Consider the following 20284-nt stretch of genomic DNA (forward strand, 5'->3'; position numbering starts at 1 on the left):
CTGCTGAATTAGACCCATGTGAACAATTAACCTACTAACCCATACATCGCTGGAATGTGGGAGGAAACCAGAGCATCTGGAGGAAACACATACAGTCATGGAAAGAACATACAAGCTCCTTATAGAATGGAACCTGAATCACTGGTGCTGTAATCAGAACCAGAATCAGGTTTAACATCACAGGAAGATGTTGTGAAATTTGTTGCTCTGTGGCAGCAGTAATAAAACACTATTATAGTAAGTATATGCAAAGGGGGTTTCTTCTCTTTCTTTGTTACTGCGTATGTTAATGAAAATGGCTTCTTTGTTTTGTTAAAAGTAGGAATGCTTCTTTGTTGCAAGAGAGTGCTGGAAGCTTGTTTGGGTTAAAATTTACTGATAATGAGAATTGTATTCCTTTGTAAACCAAGTGGGATTAATGTTGTTCTTTCTTCTGAGTCTGTGAGCTATTGTTGGCGGGCTTTTGGGGAGATCGGCGCGAGGGGGTGAGAGAGAGAGGACACGATGCTGTAAACTGGGCGAGGAACGGACCAAAGCAGGGGTCCAAGGTCAGGAGGTACCCCGAGGAGAGCAGACGAAGATAGATGTGCTTGGTTGACCACTTCAGATGGTCCTGAGCTGCGAGTCAATGAGTTCAGAGGGGATCGAATGGTGGCCAGAAGACTTCAGTAATTGAGCTCCAACGGTTGTGCATGAAGTGGTTTGGACCTTGATAAGTTGGCGCCTTTTCTTTATTTTCTTTTCCTTCATATATACTGTATTGTTATTAATCACTTAGTTATAGTAATCTTTATAAATTGTACTCATTTAATCGCATATGGTGTACTGTCTGTTTTTGGGCGAGGCGGGGACATCACACAGCATCCACACCAGCTGATTACCCAGTTTGGCGGGGCCAAAGGCTGCTCCCCCTAGACGAGAACGAGCTGAGCGAGCCTGAGGCGACCCAGGTGGTTACATTGTGGGGTGCTCGTCAGGGATTGATTTCTGTGGAAGCTAAGTGATCGCCCTCTTTAAGTTATGTCTACGGCGAAGAGCTGGTGTGCCTTAGCAGGTGTGCGATTGCTAGTTATCCCTGCATGTGTGTTGGGTGGGGTGGCTGTTGGTGCCCTGGAGGGCATTGTTCGGGTTCCGACTAGCATTGACAACATGGTGGTGGGGCCATGGGCTGACCATGCTGTTAAGAGAGTGAGGAGTGACAGGTTGGGGTGTTTCAGCTATGGTGGGCTCTGCCTGGTTGTTGGAATAATGTCCAGCCCTAAAGGGGTGGAGGAGTGGGCAGAGTGGAGCTCTCAGTTGTTGGGTGAGTGGCAGTGCTTGGCTGAGGAAAAGCGACAGGAATTGGTTGAAAGTTTGAGTAGGTGGACTGGTGGCATTGTTAGAACTGTCGGGTACAATTACCTCGGGGTGACAGCTGTCAGTTATGTGAAAGTGTGGGAAAATGCGTGTGGTTCGACTGGAAGTCAAATGCCGCAGCTGGGGGGCTTATCATATCCGTGGCAGGAGACTGGTGGAAAGTTTTTAGGGTATCCCTTTTGGCTGGGGGGGCAGATAAATTGCTTGCGGTGCCAAGGGGATCTGTCAAGGGGATCAGCTCCTCCCTCAGTTGTTCAGTTGATCCGAGAGGTGTCGGGAAACTTAGAGGAGGCCCAGTGGGGGAACGGCTTGGGGTCTCTGGGGGAGCACATTCCCAGCAATGTACCAAGGAACTCCCAAAAGGAGCAGACCCTATTCCTGAAGGCTTAGAGGGGCCACGCGCTCAGGTGTTGTTACGGATGGATGGAAGCCAAGTTAAAGCCATCCTTGGCACTGGGGTGCCGGTTAAGTTGCTGTACGATTTGTTTTATAACCGTTATTGGAAAGATTTACCCTTGACGACATTTAGGGCACTGGAGATTTGGGGTATCAGTGCCGGTGATTATCCAGTCGACGGTTGTTGGTCAGTGAAAATGGGGTTCTTGGAGGCAAATGTGGGGGTGACTGAAGTTCATGAATTATTAATGCTGATGTGTCTGGACACTGTTGAGACGGGCAGCGTTTCTGTTCTAGAGAGAACCAATATCCTGCTGGTGCGCTTGGGGGCCTGCCCAGAGGAGGCGGATGAAAGCTGTTTGGAGGCATTGTCGATGCACCCAGAGTTTCAAGCTGCTTGTGCGGACGTGTGTAGCAGCATTGAGCTGATACCAAATTCAAACAAGAGCTGGTTGTCTTACGGCCTGGGGAAAGTATCTGAGGGTGAGATCCTCTTAGTGGACGCTGCGAAATACCACGAGGGAGGGGAGTTGACCGCTGAAGACACCTCGGTGAGAGAGAGGTTGCAGCAACTGGCCCCTGAAGCTGTGGAAGATGTAGGCAGCGTGTGTGTGGATTATATTGCGCTGAAGAGGTGCATTGTCAGTGACCAGAATATGGCCCTGAGGGCCGAGGAAGCAATGGCCTGTCTGAGTGGTGTGAAGTGGTTTAAGGTGCTGGATCTGAGGAGTGGATGTTGTCAGATCCCAATGAGTGGGGCCGACAAGGAGAAGACGGCCGTTATAAGTTCCCTAGGAGTCTTCCGGTCCGAAAAGATGCCACAGGGCATATCCGGAGCCCTTGCAACCTTCCTGTGGGGCATGTGGAAGACCATGGGGGATGTGGAGGTGTTTGGAGTTTTGGTATATGTGGATGACCTCCTGGTATTTGGATTTGCCTCGGGAGAATATGAAGTGAGGAGCGGCTGAGAACTACAGAGTTAAAGTGTTTTCTGGACATGTGCCAGGGCTGGCGAAAGTCGCAGCTTGTGGGTGACTGTCTCTACAGAATCAAGTTTGAAATGAAGACTGAGAGATTGGAGAGAGTGATCTGGAACCAGTGGGAAGACTTACAAGTTGGAGAGAACAAAGAAAGTTGTCTGACTGAGGGCAACAGCAAACTGAGAGCCTGTAGAGGGGAGTTTGCGGAGGTGAAGAAATAATGGACAAATCTCGGAAGAGGGAAGCGGAAGCTTGAAGGGAACCTGAAGATGACCATCAACAGTTCAAATGAAGTGCAAAACCTGAAAGTTGATCTGGAAGAAGTCATGAGGAAGAAAAAGCTGGAGATAAGTAGATAAGTGCAGTGAACACTGAACTGGAGGCTGACCAATCTTTAACTGCTGCTTTTCAGGTCGGGTTGAAAGAAGCTGTTGGAGTAACTGCGTCCCAGATTGAGATGGCCGGGACTCGTGAGTCAGAACTGCTGAGCCTGTGGCGAGAGTTGCAGGGGCCAGAGAAGAAGCTGATATTTCAATTGCAGGAGGCTGCAGAGACTGCAGGAGCAGTGCAGGCCACGTGTTTCCATTTGGAGAAGATCAAACAGCAGCTACCAATCACAGAAATGAGGAAGAATATGGATTCGAAGGATGATGTGCTGGATGTGTGGTACATGCTGCCTTTTGCTGACTTTCCCTCAATTGAGGAAGAGACCTTTGGCCCTTCTCCCACTGAGTCAGGTGTAGTGGGGAGGGTTAGCTGTGTGCAGTGGGGGGCATGAGTGAGAGGTTGAGAGAGGAGTTGGTGCTGGGCCTGAGGTATCCCCACTTGTGTCCTAGCCTGAAGGGTTGAGGTGAAGGGGTATGGAGGTCTCAGAAGGGTTAGGGAACTCCCAGATAGTTGGCCTAAGTAGTGCCTGAGGAACAGGGCGTGAGGGTTACTGTGTGGGGAGGAGATGTCACTGTTTGTGCTTGGGTTAGGGTGTGTTGGCAGGAAAGGTGGCGAGTTATTTAATAGTCATGAGGACATGACTTTTATTTGGTGGGGGGAGAGTGTAAAGCGGGTTTCTTCTTTTTCTTTTTTACTGCGTATGTTAATCAAAATGGCTTCTTTGTTTTGTTAAAAGTAGGAATGCTTCTTTGTTGCAAGAGAGTTCTGGAAGCTTGTTTGGGTTAAAATTTACTGATAATGAAAATTGTATTCCTTTGTAAACCAATTGGGATTAATGTTGTTCTTTCTTCTGAGTCTGTAAGCTATTGTTGGCGGGCTTTTGGGGAGATCGGTGCAAGGGGGTGAGAGAGAGAGGACGCGATACTGTAAACTGGGCGAGGAACGGACCCCAAGCGGGCGTCCAAGGTCAGGAGGTACCCCGAGGAGAGCAGACGAAGATAGATGTGCTTGGTTGACCACTTCGGGTGGTCCTGAGCTGCGAGTCGAGGAGTTCGGAGGGGATCGAATGGTGGCCAGAAGACTTCAGTAATTGAGCTCCAATGGTTGTGCATGAAGTGGTTTGGACTTTGATAAGTTGGCGCCTTTTCTTTATTTTTTTTTCCTTCATATACACTGTATCATTATTAATCACTTAGTTATAGTGATCTTTATAAATTGTACTCATTTAATCGCATATAGTGTACTGTCTGTTTTTGAGCGAGGCGGGGACATCACACAGCATCCACACCAGCTGATTACCCAGTTTGGCGGGGCCGAAGGCTGCTTCCCCCCAGCCGAGAATCAGCTGAGTGAGCCTGAGGCGACCCAGGGGGTTACATACATATTTTTTAAAATAAATTAAATTGTAGTGCTAAAAGAGGTGGAATAATAGTGAGGTAGTGTTCGTGGATTTCTTGTCCATTCAGAAATCTGATGGTGGAGGGAGAGAAACTGTTCCTGAAATGTTGAGTGTGTCCTCGGGCTCCTGCACCTCCCACTTGATGGTGGCAATGAGAAGAGGGCCTGCATGGTGACCACTACAATAGTGAGCCACCCGTTGTCGTTGTCATGGATGTGATGGAAACTGCTGCTCTTCCCTCACCTTGTTTGCCGGCATAATTCATTAGCCCAGAGATAGCAGCAGAGGTATTTATTTAAGTCTAATTTCACATACGCAGGATGGCTTTTAGACAATGAATTATTTTTGTAAGCTTGGACAAAGCAAAATTTCATGGCAGTGCTGGTTGGGAGCTGTTTTATTCAAAAACTGGGAAATCTCACTGATATTTATAGAAAGTTAGTCAAGGACTAGATTCATCTGAGCATTGAGACATAATTATCTTAAGCAGTCATGAAAAGTGTTGTACTTCTGTCAGGGAGGCATTAACCTACAACTGTTCTCAATTGTCACCTGCTTTTAAATGATTACAGTGATTGGTGTCTACTAGTGAAGAGAAAACTAAGATTAAAGAAGACTAAAAAGATGAAGATGATGTTGCTTTGTGTTTAGCTATATTTACCCATAGAGATAGGGAAAAGTCCATTCAAATTTATGGTAGGAATTAACAAATCAGAAAGCTTTTACTCAAAACTGCAGGACCGAGATAACCAGTGAGAAAGCACTTATTCAAGTAATGCAGAAATTGGAATTGAATCAAACACCATGAAAATCATTGCTTCAGCATTTCTATCCCTAATGCTCCTTCAGCAACAATGTGCTATGCTTCATCCGCTGTTTTGCAGGAGCCTGCGTGATATTTTGCTATGGGTTCTTCATGCATTTACCTGAATTTTCAGGGAGCAAGGGAGAAGACTGGCCAGCTGGATGATCTCCCAACTGCAAGAGAATCAAGAAAACTCTTTCCCACCTTATCCACTGACCAGAGAAACTACAGAAACCCAGTTTTACAAATAAAAATTGTGAGTGGGAATCCTTTGCTAAATTGAAGAAAATTTGATGGGATTTTGTTTCTATTTCATAAATTAACTTAGTGAAAACAAATGAGGGACATACTTTTACAGTAACAATTCTGTTTATCACTGTTATAAAATTAAAAGTGATCTGCTCAGGGGCATTTTCGAACCCCTATACACTGCAATGCTGATGAGCACAGGGTACCTGAAAGTCCCAGGCTGCAGAAATAAAAGAAGATTTTAAAGACAATAAGTGACAGAATTGTATAACCCAATCAGTGAATGGGAAAGATCCCATTTGATTAAATTGTAGCAAACTTGATAGCTCCCTTCAACCCAGATATCTAACGTATTTAGGGTGACACTTTTACAGTTCAGGGCATCAAATTCAGAGTTCAGTTCCAACACCTGTCTGTAAGGAGCTTATAAGTCCTCCCCGTGAAATGTGTGGGTTTCCTCAGGGTGCTCTGGTTTCCTCCCACATTCCAAAGATGTACCGGTTAGAAGGTGAATTGGTCATTGTAAATTGTCCTGCGATTAGGCAGGTGCAGCTCATGGGGCCAGAAGGGCCTGTTTCATGCTGTGACTCTGAGTAAAATAAATTTAACACAGAGACAAATGACATAGGAAGCAATTAGAAATCATATCATGAATATGAATAATTTAATTGAACTGTGTATTTTCAGAACACCCTTGGACAGAGCATTGGGAAACAGAATAGTCAGGTGGTTAATTGACAAATCAGCTCAGGCCAAGCTCTTTTACACGCTGGAAACAACTTTTGAAAACACAACACTGAGATATTGAAGAAATTTTAGTCAGTTGAGGTGCAGATGTGAATTTATTGGAAAGTAATCGACAAGAGAAAAAAGTCGTCCTCAGGGGTGGATTATGTTGGACAACATTTAATGCAATACAATCACCCACTTCACAACAGTTGCATTAGGCTCATTTAATGAGGTGATATCATAAAACCGAATTAAGCTTAGACAAGAAAAGAATACACTGCATAACACTAGTGAATATCATGAATTTTAACTTATAAGTATGTTATAAAAATCCTAACATAAGCACGTAATACTTTATGTAAATATTCAATGCATTGAATGAATTTTTCCATATAATGGTTCAGTTCACTTGGTTACTAATAAAATTCTTTGCATTTGCAAATAGTAATAAATAGCATTCTATCAATTATTCAATGATTTAGTGATGATTAAGTATGAATAAAAATGAAAGTAATTGAAAATAATCAATAACCACGTTTTTCTAAAAAAAGCATCTTCACTTTACATTGATATGGAGGCCAGAAGTGATTGGTGGACTGAGGGAGGGAGGATGACAAATAGATCTAATGAGGGAGGGGCAAGGGAGCGGTGGAGTTCGGAGACATGATAGATGGAACCAGACAAAGAAAAGGAGGAAGATTGAGCCAGGAAGAGGGTGGGGAGGGTGAGGTTGGGGACAGATCCTAGAGGATGATAAGCAGGAATACAAAGGCTACCAATGGTGGAGTTTGATATATGGAAGGTAATAATGGAAACCATCAGGGGAGAGAGGAAAGACAGACTGTTTGTTGGTCCAGAATCCAGCAGCTGCCACCCCTTTGTGTATCCACAGTATTATGGACAATCTGGATCAGGCATTTCCACACGTTTGCCTTTTAGATTAAAATTGCCAGGGTTTGGACTTTCATATGCTTCGTTGTAATAGATGTGGTTTTTCTGCCAATTTACCACATTGCCTGTTCTTCCAAAATGTGAGTGACCTTTGTTTGGTGAAAATCTTTCCTGTTGATTTGTTTCCTTTTCTTCTATTACACTGTTTGTCTTTTTATTGAGTCCACAGAAAGTTAGAAACACGGGTAGGAATACAAGACCATGCACTGCCCCAAAAGATATGACAAGAAACATGATTTTAAAAAATGTCCTGAAGATGTAACTTCCTGCAGCAGCCAGCACAACCACACCCAGAATGGTTGAAACTGCTCCCTGGATAATGGGATACCCAAGAGCATACAATGCATCGATAGCTCGTTCATTGTAACTGCTTTTGCCACTTGAAACAAATGCATAGGAAATGTGAGCTGAAAAATCCACTGAAAAGCCAATGCAGATGACCAGATTAATCATCGATATGGAATCTAAATTGACACCCCAAAAAGCCATGAACCCAGTTACACCCACCAAAACCGATGCCGTTGCAAGTGTGACCCACAGAGAACAGACTGGATTAGGTATTAACAATAAAGCAATGAGAAGCATAGCAAGAGCAGCCACAACTACATTCTGTATTGTGTTGGATACTATAACAAGATACTGATCAAAATAGATAAATGCAGAGTGATATACCAGCAAGGGAATTCTACATTTCTTTGCCAGATCTCTTAATTCAGTCAGTATGTTTTTCTCAGCAACTGAGCTATTGACATTCATGGTTTGAATGAAAAAACGTGAAGCACTAATGCTCAGTTCATTTTCTGAAATGTCAATATCTTGTTTGAATGCAGGGGCATACTGAAGGAATGTTGCTAAGTTTGTCATGAATATATCTTGCTTGTTTATATCTATACTGTTACTTGCACTAACGTAGAAATGAAGCCAGGACTCTGACAGTTCACGATCTACATATGAAAGGTTTTCAAATCTCTCCATACAGGTTTCAATATCACTCCGCACAGTGGAATTCCAATACTCTACAGATTCAGTGACAGTGACCATGACTCGTGGTCCATACTCTGAGAAAAAATCTCTTTGTGCATCATAGAACGGAATCACGTATGAATCATCAAAGGCCAGATTTCTGAGATCAATTCCTTCCTTGATCTGCAAACAGCCATAAATACCGGCAGCTAAATATCCTAAATACAGGAAAACCACAGCTGCCTTGGTCCATCCATTGGTGAGGAATGGACCGTAATATTCCTTCATGAAGTAGTAGATTGGATGCTCTGATTCAGTACCTGTTTTCGGATCATAAGCTCCACCTACACAACACATGGTGGTCAGTGTAGATCCTCCTGGTTTAGGATCTTTGTCAACCTTTCTGAATGTCAGCCAGTGCCTGTTACTGGCTTCCCTTCTCCCGTTCAGTGCAAGAACAGCTCCAAAAAATGTAATATTATAAATAAAGCAGAACAGAACTGTTGTACCAGTGTAAACACAAAATGATTGCACAGATCGAAAAGGTGTCATGATGCCAATATAAAAGGCTAAAACATCAGTCAATGTGGTGATTGTGATGGAAACAGCTGCTTCAGCATACGTGTCTGCCAAACGCTTTTCAACTTTATCTTCAACTTTTGTCTTTTGCCAGCCTGAAAGCATAACAAACATGTCGTCCACACCGATACCTGGAGATGTGAAAGTATGAAGAATTTGACGCTCATTACCAGTGAATAACCACAGGGTGAAGTGAATAGGGTCTGATATTGTCAGTTAAACAGCATATAATATTTGTTATGAACTATTTCCAATGCATTAGAAAGGCTTAAAAGAAGCTAGGAGAACTCCAAGATGGAGCTGGAACCTTGAGACTCTTTGCAAGGTGGCTTCAACAGATCTATTTATGACATTTATTATACTTGTTATGCTTTTATATCTGAACCCTATGATCCTAAGTGTTACAGCCGCGATATATGGAATTAACTGACTGAATACCATGCAAACACTGTATCTCGGTACGTGTGGCAATGAAAATATTGTCAATAAATGCAGACAGTGGGCCACCAAGTGTACATTGGGTACTTTCTTCCTGTTTCCAGGACTACTCTTCAGCATTACTTCACTGTATTGCACTGTACTAGCAAGCCTGGCTCCTGCTCTTCGCTGTTGAAACAGTGTTGCTTGTGACTGCTTCATGTTTGCCTTATCTTCTTTACCTGCACAGAACGTGAATACAGCTAACATGGCAGAGTGTGGAAGTGTTTCACCAAAACTCACTTCACCTCCTGCACCTCAAGGAGGTTGGAAGTAGCCATAAAATGCTGGCCATATCAACAATGCCCATCTCCTGTGCAGGTAGAGAAGAGAAGATCATCATGGAGTTCTCACAAGTACAAGAAGCTCCATACCGGACTTCAGTTTTGACAACAATGAGAATCAGTCATTTGTCTGTCTTTTCAAGAAAATGCGTTAATTTCATGAATATAGGACTGTGTCATAAGTTGTACCTTAACATTCTATGAATGTCCATAATAAGATTGGCCAGGTTGTTGGATTCACAGTGAATAAGGACGAGAATGTAAACAGGAGAGTGTGAGTGCCAAAATGGAGGACTATCATGGCTTTAGGATCATTTGTGATGAGAGCTCAGTTCAGAGTTTGAGTCAGGAAAGGAGTGAATATACTTTACTTTGAATGTTTTTGTCATTGGTTCTAGAAAGAAAATTAGGGAGGACATTTGTTTAAATTTAATCGTGCCTTTATTACTGAGGTAAATGCAACTTACCTAGAATGAGAAATGGTGCATTGGCCGTATTGATGGCAAATTTCATCCCACAAAACAGTAGCAATCCAAATCCTGATAGTACAGCAAATCCAGCTGACACAACTCCCAGAGCAGCAACCCAGACTTTGTTCCTTACACAATCAAACCTGAAAATAAATTCATTAGTCCTTTATAAGGCAGCATATGTTTTATATAATGTATTCAATGTAACTAAATTTGACAATAATGCATTTTACCTCATGCAAGATGTGATGGAAAAGAAAATTGAAAGAAAATAGGTAATCGAAAAGAAAGGAACAATTCGTTCAGTATTTCCTTCAAATTCATCTTGTCTTGATACTGATGTGAAATAAGACACCTATAATCCAGGGATCAAAGTATATATAATTACGTAAAATTCTTCAGAATTACCCTCAATCAAATTTCAACAAAAAGACAAAGATTTTCCAATTCATCACGATAATAATTATTTATAAAATCTGTAATTTTAGAATAATTTGCATCCAATGTAAAACTTGGATGTGAACAGAGCATCAAAAGACAAATGTGTTGACACTCACTTCGAAAACTGACTATCTTTTGAAGTCTTCATCTTAACTTTTGTTATCCAACTGCACAAAATTAATGCTCAAGAATAACACCCAATGTCTTTTCAGTTTATTCATTATTCACTAGCTGGTGAAGAGAATTCAGTGTTAGTTTCCAATATATGTGTTACGCTACCATGCAGAGCAGATAAAACAGAGCAGACTTTGACAAACGCTGTTTGTTGGGATAAGGCACGTAGTGCCACTAACTCATTGGGGTAGGTAATGCATGCAGCCCACTCTATCTCAGGCAGAGTTTTCACCACCATTGAGAATGTTTACATGGAGAGCTGTCACGAGAAAGCAGCTTCCATCAGTACCCAGACTATGCCCTCTTCTCATTACTACCATCGGGCAGAAAGTGCAGAAGCCTTAGGCCCTATACCACCAGGTTCAGGAACAGTTATTACCCTCCAACCATCAGGCTCCTGATCTTGTGTGTAAATTCACTCACCACTGTTCTAAACTGATTCTGAGATCTGAAGTCTCACTTTGAAGAATTCTTGACAACTCACGTTCTCAGTATTATTTTTATTTGCACGGATTGCCTTCATTTTCACAGAGGGAGTTTGTCAGTCTTTGTTTATCATAAAATTCTATTGCATTATAAATGACTGCAAGTAAATGAATCTCAAGTTAGTGTAACCCCCATGTTCAGTGGGCAGTGTCAGTCAAGGGGAAGACAGTCGCTGCCCCCCACCGAACTGGTGAAGTCTCATTTGTGTGGATGCTGCGTAATGTGTTCCCCTGTTACAATTCAGTACTGTACCATGAAAGATCAGACGGTACACCATATGAAATTAAACAATTGAGCTTTATAATTCACACAAACTGCTGGTGGAACACAGCAGGTCAGGCAGCATCTATAAGGAGAAGCACTGTCAATGTTTTGGGCCAAGACCCCTCATCAGGACTAACTGAAAGGAAAGATAGTAAGAGTGTTCCACCAGCATTTTGTGTGTGTTGTTTGAATTTCCAGCATCTGCAGATTTCCTCGTGTTTGAGCTTTATAATTCTTAAGTTGGCTATAGGGTTAGTAAAGAAAATAAAAAGAAAAAGCATATCTTAATGAAACAGTCTAATGTGCACATTGGAGCTCACGGTTTTCCATCCATTAGTTCCCCATCAACCTCCCCCAAGCATCATCGACTCCCAGACCCTCACTCCAAATCCACTCCATTCTGCGGTCTACCAGCTCACTCCTCACATGTCTTCTCTCTTCATCTCTCACTGACAAAAGACCCCATATACCTCTTTTCAGACTCACAAGAAAGAAACAACACTCCTCTCATTGGATGGCGCACATTCCAAAGCCCCTGTTAATCTCTAGTCATAACCTAAACACTGCTGCTAAAGAGAAACCATTATCTTAGTAGTGAAACCGTACAGAGTGTTACATTAGTAATGGTAACAAACTTTGATAATGAATTTACTTTGAACTTGAGTTATTATTTATTTGGTTATGTCCAGAAAAAAATACCAAATATTTCTAAAACGCTTAAATTCCATTTGGAACTCCTCAGAAATTCCTGCATATCACCAATGATTGGATACTCAACAGGAACTATGAGATGAATAGAGGTGATAAGGAAAGATTAGAGATTGGGGAATCTTCAATAAGTTACTCATCTCCCAATATTCTAAAGATTTTCATGGTTAAGAAATTGGCCATATTGTAACCAATACATTTTAATATTCTGGAAAATTGTAAAATCATCAACTTTGGAGCTATCTAAATGGCAAAAACTTGGGTACTCCAAGAGAGTCAATAAAGAAATTGCAGACTCTCCATTTATTCAGGAAATGGGAGCATTTTAAAAGTAAACATGTTCTAATAAGGGATAAGAGACAGGAAGAGGAAGTCCAGCTTGATATGGAGTATTGAAAATGCGTGAGGTCCTTCTGGACTGTAAGGCGTCTGTCAGAGGAAGGGGACAGAACACTTAATGAAAAAAACAGGATAGCAATTTTAATGGTATGAGAGAGGAGTTGTCTAAGATGTTCTGGGAAAACAAGCTAAAAGATAAGTTGGTAAAGAAACAGTAGCATATGTTCAAATAGCTGGTCTATCATGCTAGCAAGAGTTTATCCCAAGTAAAAAGAGGGTGTCTGTGAGAAAGAAGCACAGTCCATGTTCAATTTTTTAAAAGGTTAAGGAAACGTGTGGTTTCCTCCGTGGTGGTTTTAGAAGTTAACTCTACACAAACTAGTTCTAACAGCTCTTGACACCTCTCTTCTCCTTTTCTCACTCACATTCTTTCTTTCTAATTCTTCTTTTCAATCTCTTTGCTTTATTTTTCTCACCTTCCTTTTTCTTCTTCTGGTTTCTTGTATCTGTGAATTTGCTAATTGATCAAGAAATGAGATCTCATTTATCCTCTTCCATTTCCGCAGTACTTATGTCATTCTCCTCCTTCTTCTAATTTTTTTTCTCTGGAGGATGTGTATCATGATCTTGAGCAAGGTGTAATTAGTTCACTGGAGTATGCTCCTATTAATCCTTCTATTGCTCCCTTTATGATCTGATCTCTCTCTTGGTTTCCTCATCTATAACATTATCTGAAAAAATCCTCTGATTTTATATCTCCACTGACTCCTTTCTTTTTGACCTTTTCATTCATCCAGCTGGGCAAAGCATGAAGGAACCATTATGAACTCCCACATATCCCGATGACCCGATGATTTCAGTCTCTGAGGCCAATGCGCGGGGACGCTTCAGGAAGGTGAACCCATGAAAAACATCTAGCCCGGGCAGGGTATCTGAGCAAGTACTAAAGACATTTGCTGATTAACTGGCTGGAGTGTTTACTGAGATCTTTAAACTCTCGCTTCGGCAGTCTGAGTGCCCACCTGCTTCAAGTAGGCGTTAATTATACCGGTACCTGAGAAGAACTTGCTGACCTGCCTCAACCACTGATGTCCTGTAGCACTTACATCCACGGTGATGAAGTGTTTTAAGAGGTTAGTGATGAAACAGATCAATTCCTGCTATGAAAACTGATTTAAATCAGCTAGAATTTGCTTACCAGAGCAACACATCCACCACAGGTGCCATCTCATTGTCACTCTCCTCAACTCTGGAACATCTGGACAGCAAAGATGCACACATCCAAGATGCTCTTTATTGATTACAGCTCAGTATTCACTACCATCATCTGTTCGAAACTAATGAATAAGCTCCAAGACTTTGGCCCCAGTGCCTCCTTGTGCACTTGGATCCTGCATTTCCTCACTTGCAGACCCCAAACACTTTGGATTGGCAACAACGTCTCCTCCATGATCTCCATCAACACAGCTGCAACACAAGTCTGTGTGCTCAGCCCTCTGCTCTGCTGACTTCACACTTATGACTGTGAGGCTAAGCACAGCTCCAATGCCATATTCAAGTTTGCTGAAGACACCACTGTTGTAAACTGAATCAAAGGTGGTGATGAATCAGCGTACAGGAAGGAGACTGAAAATCTGGCTGAGTGGTGCCAGATCTTTTATTCATTGTCAACAATTCCAAGGAACTGATTATTGACTTCAGGGGAAGGAAAGCAGAGATCCATGAGCCAGTCCTCTTCGGAGGATCGGAGGTGGAGAGGGTCAACAACAATAGACTCTTCAGTGTTATTATTTCAGAGGACCTGTTCTGGGCCCAGCACGTAAGTGCAATTGTGAAGAAAGCACAGCACATCTCTACTTACGTCAGAGTTTGCTGAGATTCGGCATGATATCTAAAACTTTGTCAAAAATCTATAGGTGTGGAGTAGAGAATATATTGACTGGCTGCATTAGTCTGGTTTCCCAATGCCTTTGAACAGAAAAGCCTACAAAAAGTAGTGGATACGGCATCACACACAGGTAAAGCCCACCACAACATTGTGCAGTCCATTTACTTTTGTCTGCCCAACATTCTCTTTATATGTGTCCTACTTTGTTGCATTTTCTTCAAGTTTCATCTTAAACCTGTATTGGTCTGGTTTATGTGACCCCCTTGTCACACTGGTAACACAATTTGTTTTGCCAGGCCGGTTTCTATTCAAACATTGCAATTTTGCTCACACCCACTTTCATTCCTGACTGCAATTTAATTGTGTCTCTGTCTGCCATTTCCATTGATACAGCTATTTCAAGTTCTTTTTTAAATGTAGGTTGTGCTTCAGTCAGGAGCTGCTTTTGAATGCTTTCAAGTAAGATTTCACAAACTAAACAATCTCTCAGTACATCTTTAAGCTCCTTAAGGAACTGACAACTTCTTCAATTCAGCCATGTACGCTGAAATGGACTCCCCTCACTTTTGCTTCTGCTTCTGAAACCAAAGGTGTTCTGCAATCAACAATGGTTTTGGTTCGAAATGTTGCTGCATTACTTTCATGATATTGGCAAAACAAATTTTTGCTGGTTAGTTTAGAGCATTTAAACTTCAAAATAAACTATGCTTTTCCACCAGTTACACTCAACAAAACTGGCACTCACTTCTCATTGGCTAATTCATTTGCTTCAAAATATTGCATGATTTGTTTCATATACATATTCCAGTTATATTTTCTGCAATTGAATGCATCTGTCCTTCCAATGAGGCCAGTCATTTCTGATTTTTATAAAAGTTATGATTATGATCACTATTCATTATTTATGAACCCGTGAATTCATCTGTTTTCTGAACGGTTTTTAACTTGATCGACTATCTCTCCTTGCAAAGAAAAAGAACATAGCTTTTTTTATTCAACCATTTCTCATGGTGCTTTTTAAAAATTCAAACGTCACCTACCTCAACAGGTAGGTGGTCATCTCGGGTTTATTTCAAAAATAATTAATTGCCACTGTTATGTTTTGTAACTCTAAAACACAAAAGTAATTTAAAAGAAAAACATGTACAGGCCAGAAGGCGAATCTAACTTTGTTTTTACTTTGTGATATGCGCACGTATAATGTGGTGGTGTAATGACGTATGTCATTTACTTATTTTTACATATAATCCACAATGCTTTATTAAATAACAAAGAATGCTTAATCAAACCATATATTTACATATTAAATACACAACAGCACTAAAATTATTAAGATCTAGGGATTATTAAAGATTCACTCATGATGGACTGAAGGAACTGTTTCTGTGCTCTATGATTCTATGATCTGTTACTTAAATTGTTAAATCTTTTATGCAATCTTCTGGTTGTGTGGGATGACAGCTGGAGAACACCAAAAGCCTTCATTTTAAAATGTGTTTGCTTTCAAATCCCTCCCCAGTGACCCCTCCACCATGATCTCCCTTTATGGTCTCCTTTAGAACCAAGCCAGGGCTTCGTGCTTTGCAAATACTGTTGTTTTGCATATTGCTGATTGTAATGTGTAAATCAGGTTAATTAAACCCAAAATTGTAATGTTAGAAAATTCTACCTGCGAAGAGATGAAGGCAAGGTGTACCAATTTAAAAAGAAGAATTTGAAAAAAATGCTATGGGGGGGTGGGCTCGACTCAGGGCAGACAAGGAGAGAAACGCAGCATCAGTTATAAGCTGAAGACATGAACTGTTAAGAGTGGAATTAGTACTGAGTATCTATACTCTACTAACTTGAAACCCTCAAGGTCAAACCTCTAGAGAAGAGTCAATAGCAATAAAAGATCTATTGAAGCTATAACATGCAGCAGCTATAACGTGACAATATCGGCAGAGACCAGTGTCCAAAATCCCTACTGTGTAATTCGGAGTTAGTTCTAAGGCATCTGGTCAAGTTTTGTACAAGTCTGTGAATTGACAGTGTAGATGATCAACTATTTCATCTAACGAACCAAGTTGGCATGCCACCCAGATGAAGAACCAGCACAGGAAGAAATGTGTAATGACGCAGGGGAGTTAATGTGGTTGGATGTATAAGTTATTTTCATTTGAAGAATCCGAATTTGATTTTCTGCAAGAACTGATTATTTTTGCGAAGACTTTGATGAGTTAGTCAATGAGATTTACTTTGCTTAAGAGTTGTGATGTTGGAGAATTGTCATGAAAGGAGTTAAACTGTATATATAATTTTTGAATTTGAATTTAAATTTGTAGATATACTGCCTGGAACTGAAACTGAAGTTAACTATAATACTTGAGAATAGGAATTATATTTGGTTTTCTAACTAACTAGGGATGTTTAAAAAACAAATTTAGTCTGTAAAGTTTTAAATAGGAAATCTCACTAGATCTAATTAGTTAGATAAATTGGATAAACGAAGGTTATCCTAATGAATATCACTGATTCTAACAAAACAGGAGTTTGGCTTTTGTTGATGTCTAAGGTTTGGAGCCTAAACAGAATGTTTGAATTTTGAATTGTTCTTGCTCGTGTAAATATTTCGTACATACTGTTTTTTTTCTTATAAACAAAACCTTATTTCCAGAACTGTGTGGTTTCTATTCACTGCCTCAGCCTGATACCTGGATTCTTTTGATGGCTTATTAGCACCTAGTGTAATTTGAATTTCTCGAAAGTAGTGGTCGCCAACCACTGGGCCACAAGGAAACAATAAGAGTCAGCTGCACCTTCCCTCATTCCCCGTCATGCCCACTGTTGAACTTGAACCCACGCGAGGTCATCAGTCGCCTAAATGCAGTGATACCCTCACGCCAGGGATCACCGGTTGGCCTCGGGTGACCGGCGGGAAGCGCCGTCACTACTGGCCTGGAACACTGCCTCTAAACCTGGTCAGCAAACCGAATGTTTGTGGGGAACCTGGTGCTAAAATATTCGCAGACGGCCTAATTCAGGCTCACCGGGGGTGGGCCGCTCCCTGTCATACTCCTCGCTCGCTCGGTTGCTCTACGGACTGACCACCAGCCCTGACCTTGTCCTCTCACCCCACCCACGACCGACCGCATCTGGCCAAGGCGTCTGGCGGCGGGCGGGCCGGGAGGCTGTCTGAGGCAATGAAGCCCTCAAAACTGCTTCAGTACCTTGAGTCCAAGCGCCCTGCACTTAAAGACAAACACGTTGAGTTTTGTGAGCGGAAAAAACGTGAGCGAGTGGGACAGAAGCTAAGTGCCGAGAGTCACGAAAACTGGGCATAAGGAATCTGCTTCGAGTATCGCTGAATTCAGGTCATGTTTAACACCACCCCTCTCCCCGTCAGTGGTCCGCAAGAATATTGTCAATATTAAACTGGTCCGCAGTGCATAAAAGGGTGAGCACCCCTGGTGTTCATACAGTATTTTTACTTCCAGGTTGCGGGGTTTTACTTCCGGTCTTCTCTGCCCTGGTGCGCATGCATGTAACTAATTGCTTTGGGGTCGATCTTGCCTTGAACTAAGGCCGAAGTAGGGGATCTTGGGCTTAAAAAGGTTGGTGACCACTACTCTAAAGAGTGTGATGACTAGTCACACACTATAAGACTAGTGCTATATAGGTGTTACAAATGACAGCAAATTTCACGCCTAGATCCTCTCTCTCTCTCTCTTTTCTCTTCCCCCTTGATTTCCCCTCTCTTAACCCCTCTCTTCCCCCCTCTCTTACCCCCTCTCTTCCCCCCAACATCTCCTCCCCCCAATATCTCTTCCTGCTGCCTGTTTTCTAACATGTAAAAAGGTTTAACTCTTAAGTGGGCATGTTCACAATTATATACACTCTGTAGTCATTTTATTAGGAACAACTGTATGTCTGCTCACTAATGCAAATATCTAATCAGTCAATCATGTGGCAGCAGTAACATGAATAACCATTTGTTACAATAGTGGTGTGCAGAAGGGCACCTGTGAATACACTGCACATCAAACTTTTTAGAGGGTGGGTACTGTAGCAGAAGACTATGAACAGACTCAATGATCACTTTATCATGTACAGGAGATACCTAATGAAGTGGCCACTGAGTGGATATCACAATTAAGCAGCATCCATGGACAATTATTTTGCTCCTTTCACACTCCAAGATAAATTGCAAGCATTTACTACACACTCCCTTATTAGTTTTAATTCATGAGGCAGATATATGAAAATACAGATGAACATTAAAACCTGACCTTAATATCCTTCAGGTGCATCAGTTCGTTTGGAAAGATGGAAAGGAAGTTTTTGAGCCACAGCAAACTTTTTATTTTAATGTCTTCATTATCTTCTTGTAAGTAATAGTCAATTTGAATTGCTTTTGCTGTTTCTATAGTGTTGCTTTTTGGTTTCAATTTTACACCTCCAACAGCTGAGCCAATAAATACTTCTTTCATTCTTGGATAAGTAAACTCAGTGCTCTCCACTAAAGTAGGATTGTGCTCTATCAACTTCAAAATTGCATTTGAAATGCAAGAGTCTGATCTCCGTACACAGAGAGAAGAATAGTTCCATATGGCATGATGATTGTCAGAAATATTCAACTGTTTCACCTTTTCATCAAGTGATATAATCTCTTTAAATGCATTTATGGTAAGGATGTTGTTACCTTTTGATACAGCAATAAAGGAAGCAAACGTCCCCTCTGTGTACAGCCTCTGTGCAGAGAAGGATTCAGAATCATTGGTTGGAAAATGTTGCTTAATAAAATCTCTCTCGGACTTTGCTGGCCCTCCGATAGGTGTAAATTGCTCTTCCAAATCGTTGGCTTCAAGTACCGGTAAAAAATAAAAACCTGCACCCAGTCCTGCAGAAATAAGTAGAGGAACTGTGAGGAACCACCAGGGACTTTTACCCACAAGATATCCAAGCTTCTTGAAACACTGAGAGAGGGGTTTCTCAATGCAGTCGGTCCTCCGGCAGGGCATGATGACGGTCAGGGACAACCCAATACCTTCACCTTTTTCAGCACGAAAGTTGATGAGCAGGAAGAACAAAGGCTTACTGATAACTGGACTGTTAAACTGAAGCTGGATTTAAGAACATTGGGTCCATTTCATTGCACAATTTGAATGCAGCACTTGAGTGTATATGGCTAGTTGCTGTGGAAACTGTTTCTACCCTATTCTGTTGGAGTCACTTTGGTGTCCTCATTTGTTATGCCAGTATCTTATGTCATTCTCTATGAATTCACTTTAACTATTTATTTGAGAGTCATCAAAAGGTGACCAGGAAGTTCCATCACAGGGTTAGAGTTTCAGGAAATATACCAGAGTATGATGTGGTTCATATTAATCATTAACCACTTCTTGGAAAGTAGTGACCACATGAAATAATGTTGGCCAGCAATTTTTTTTGAAAGTGTTGCTTCCTCAAAAAAAATTGGTTATGCTAGACAGCTTGAAGCTGAACACAATTATAATTTCAGACTACTTGTATCATTAGGATTTTGGAGAAACAAGAAAAAACAACTTTTATTGAATACAATGCATTTAATTGCATAGTGGTGATGTCTTGCCCTAGTTAATCTAAGCTAAATATGTTTTGTTAATGATTTTCATTTGTAATTAATGTCCAAGGCTTCTTGCTTAAGTGTCCAAAAATGATCAACCGCATTGATGGATTCCGGTTGCTCTGATCCCATCTCTCCATGACCACAATCTCCTGTGAAACCTTCTACCATGCTCGTTAAGATGATTCTAAATGGGAATGCAGAAAATGAATCTTTAGCGACATGTTGTACTTCATGGTTTTGTATGCCTAAGCATGTTGTCAATCAGCTACATGTAGTTAGGGGCTCTGTAGTTGCCAAGAAATTTTTTCAACGACATCCTTGAGTGCCTTCCCTACGATTTTCTCCGGTCCCACTAGAAGTTCTTCATTGATG

At 41.5% G+C, this 20284-nt stretch overlaps 1 protein-coding gene across 2 annotated transcripts; it reads right to left on the reverse strand.

The window, feature by feature from the left end:
• Positions 1 to 6395: 6395 nt before the first annotated feature.
• On the reverse strand, positions 6396 to 19510 carry LOC132395435 (patched domain-containing protein 3-like). 2 transcript variants are annotated; one of them, XM_059972038.1, is made up of 4 exons: positions 18594 to 19510; positions 10259 to 10380; positions 10023 to 10153; positions 6396 to 8925 (listed from the first exon to the last, which is right to left on the reverse strand). In XM_059972038.1, exons 1-4 carry the CDS (start codon positions 19323 to 19325, stop codon positions 7196 to 7198), a joined length of 2715 nt encoding a protein of 904 aa, XP_059828021.1. In that variant the 5' UTR covers positions 19326 to 19510; the 3' UTR covers positions 6396 to 7195. The 2 variants fall into 2 exon arrangements, with proteins under 2 accessions (XP_059828021.1, XP_059828020.1); XM_059972037.1 differs by having other exon boundaries at positions 10023 to 10168; positions 18594 to 19509.
• Between the last annotated feature and the right edge of the window lie 774 nt (positions 19511 to 20284).

This window comes from Hypanus sabinus, chromosome 6 (assembly GCF_030144855.1).
Source record: "Hypanus sabinus isolate sHypSab1 chromosome 6, sHypSab1.hap1, whole genome shotgun sequence".
NCBI lineage: Eukaryota > Metazoa > Chordata > Chondrichthyes > Myliobatiformes > Dasyatidae > Hypanus > Hypanus sabinus.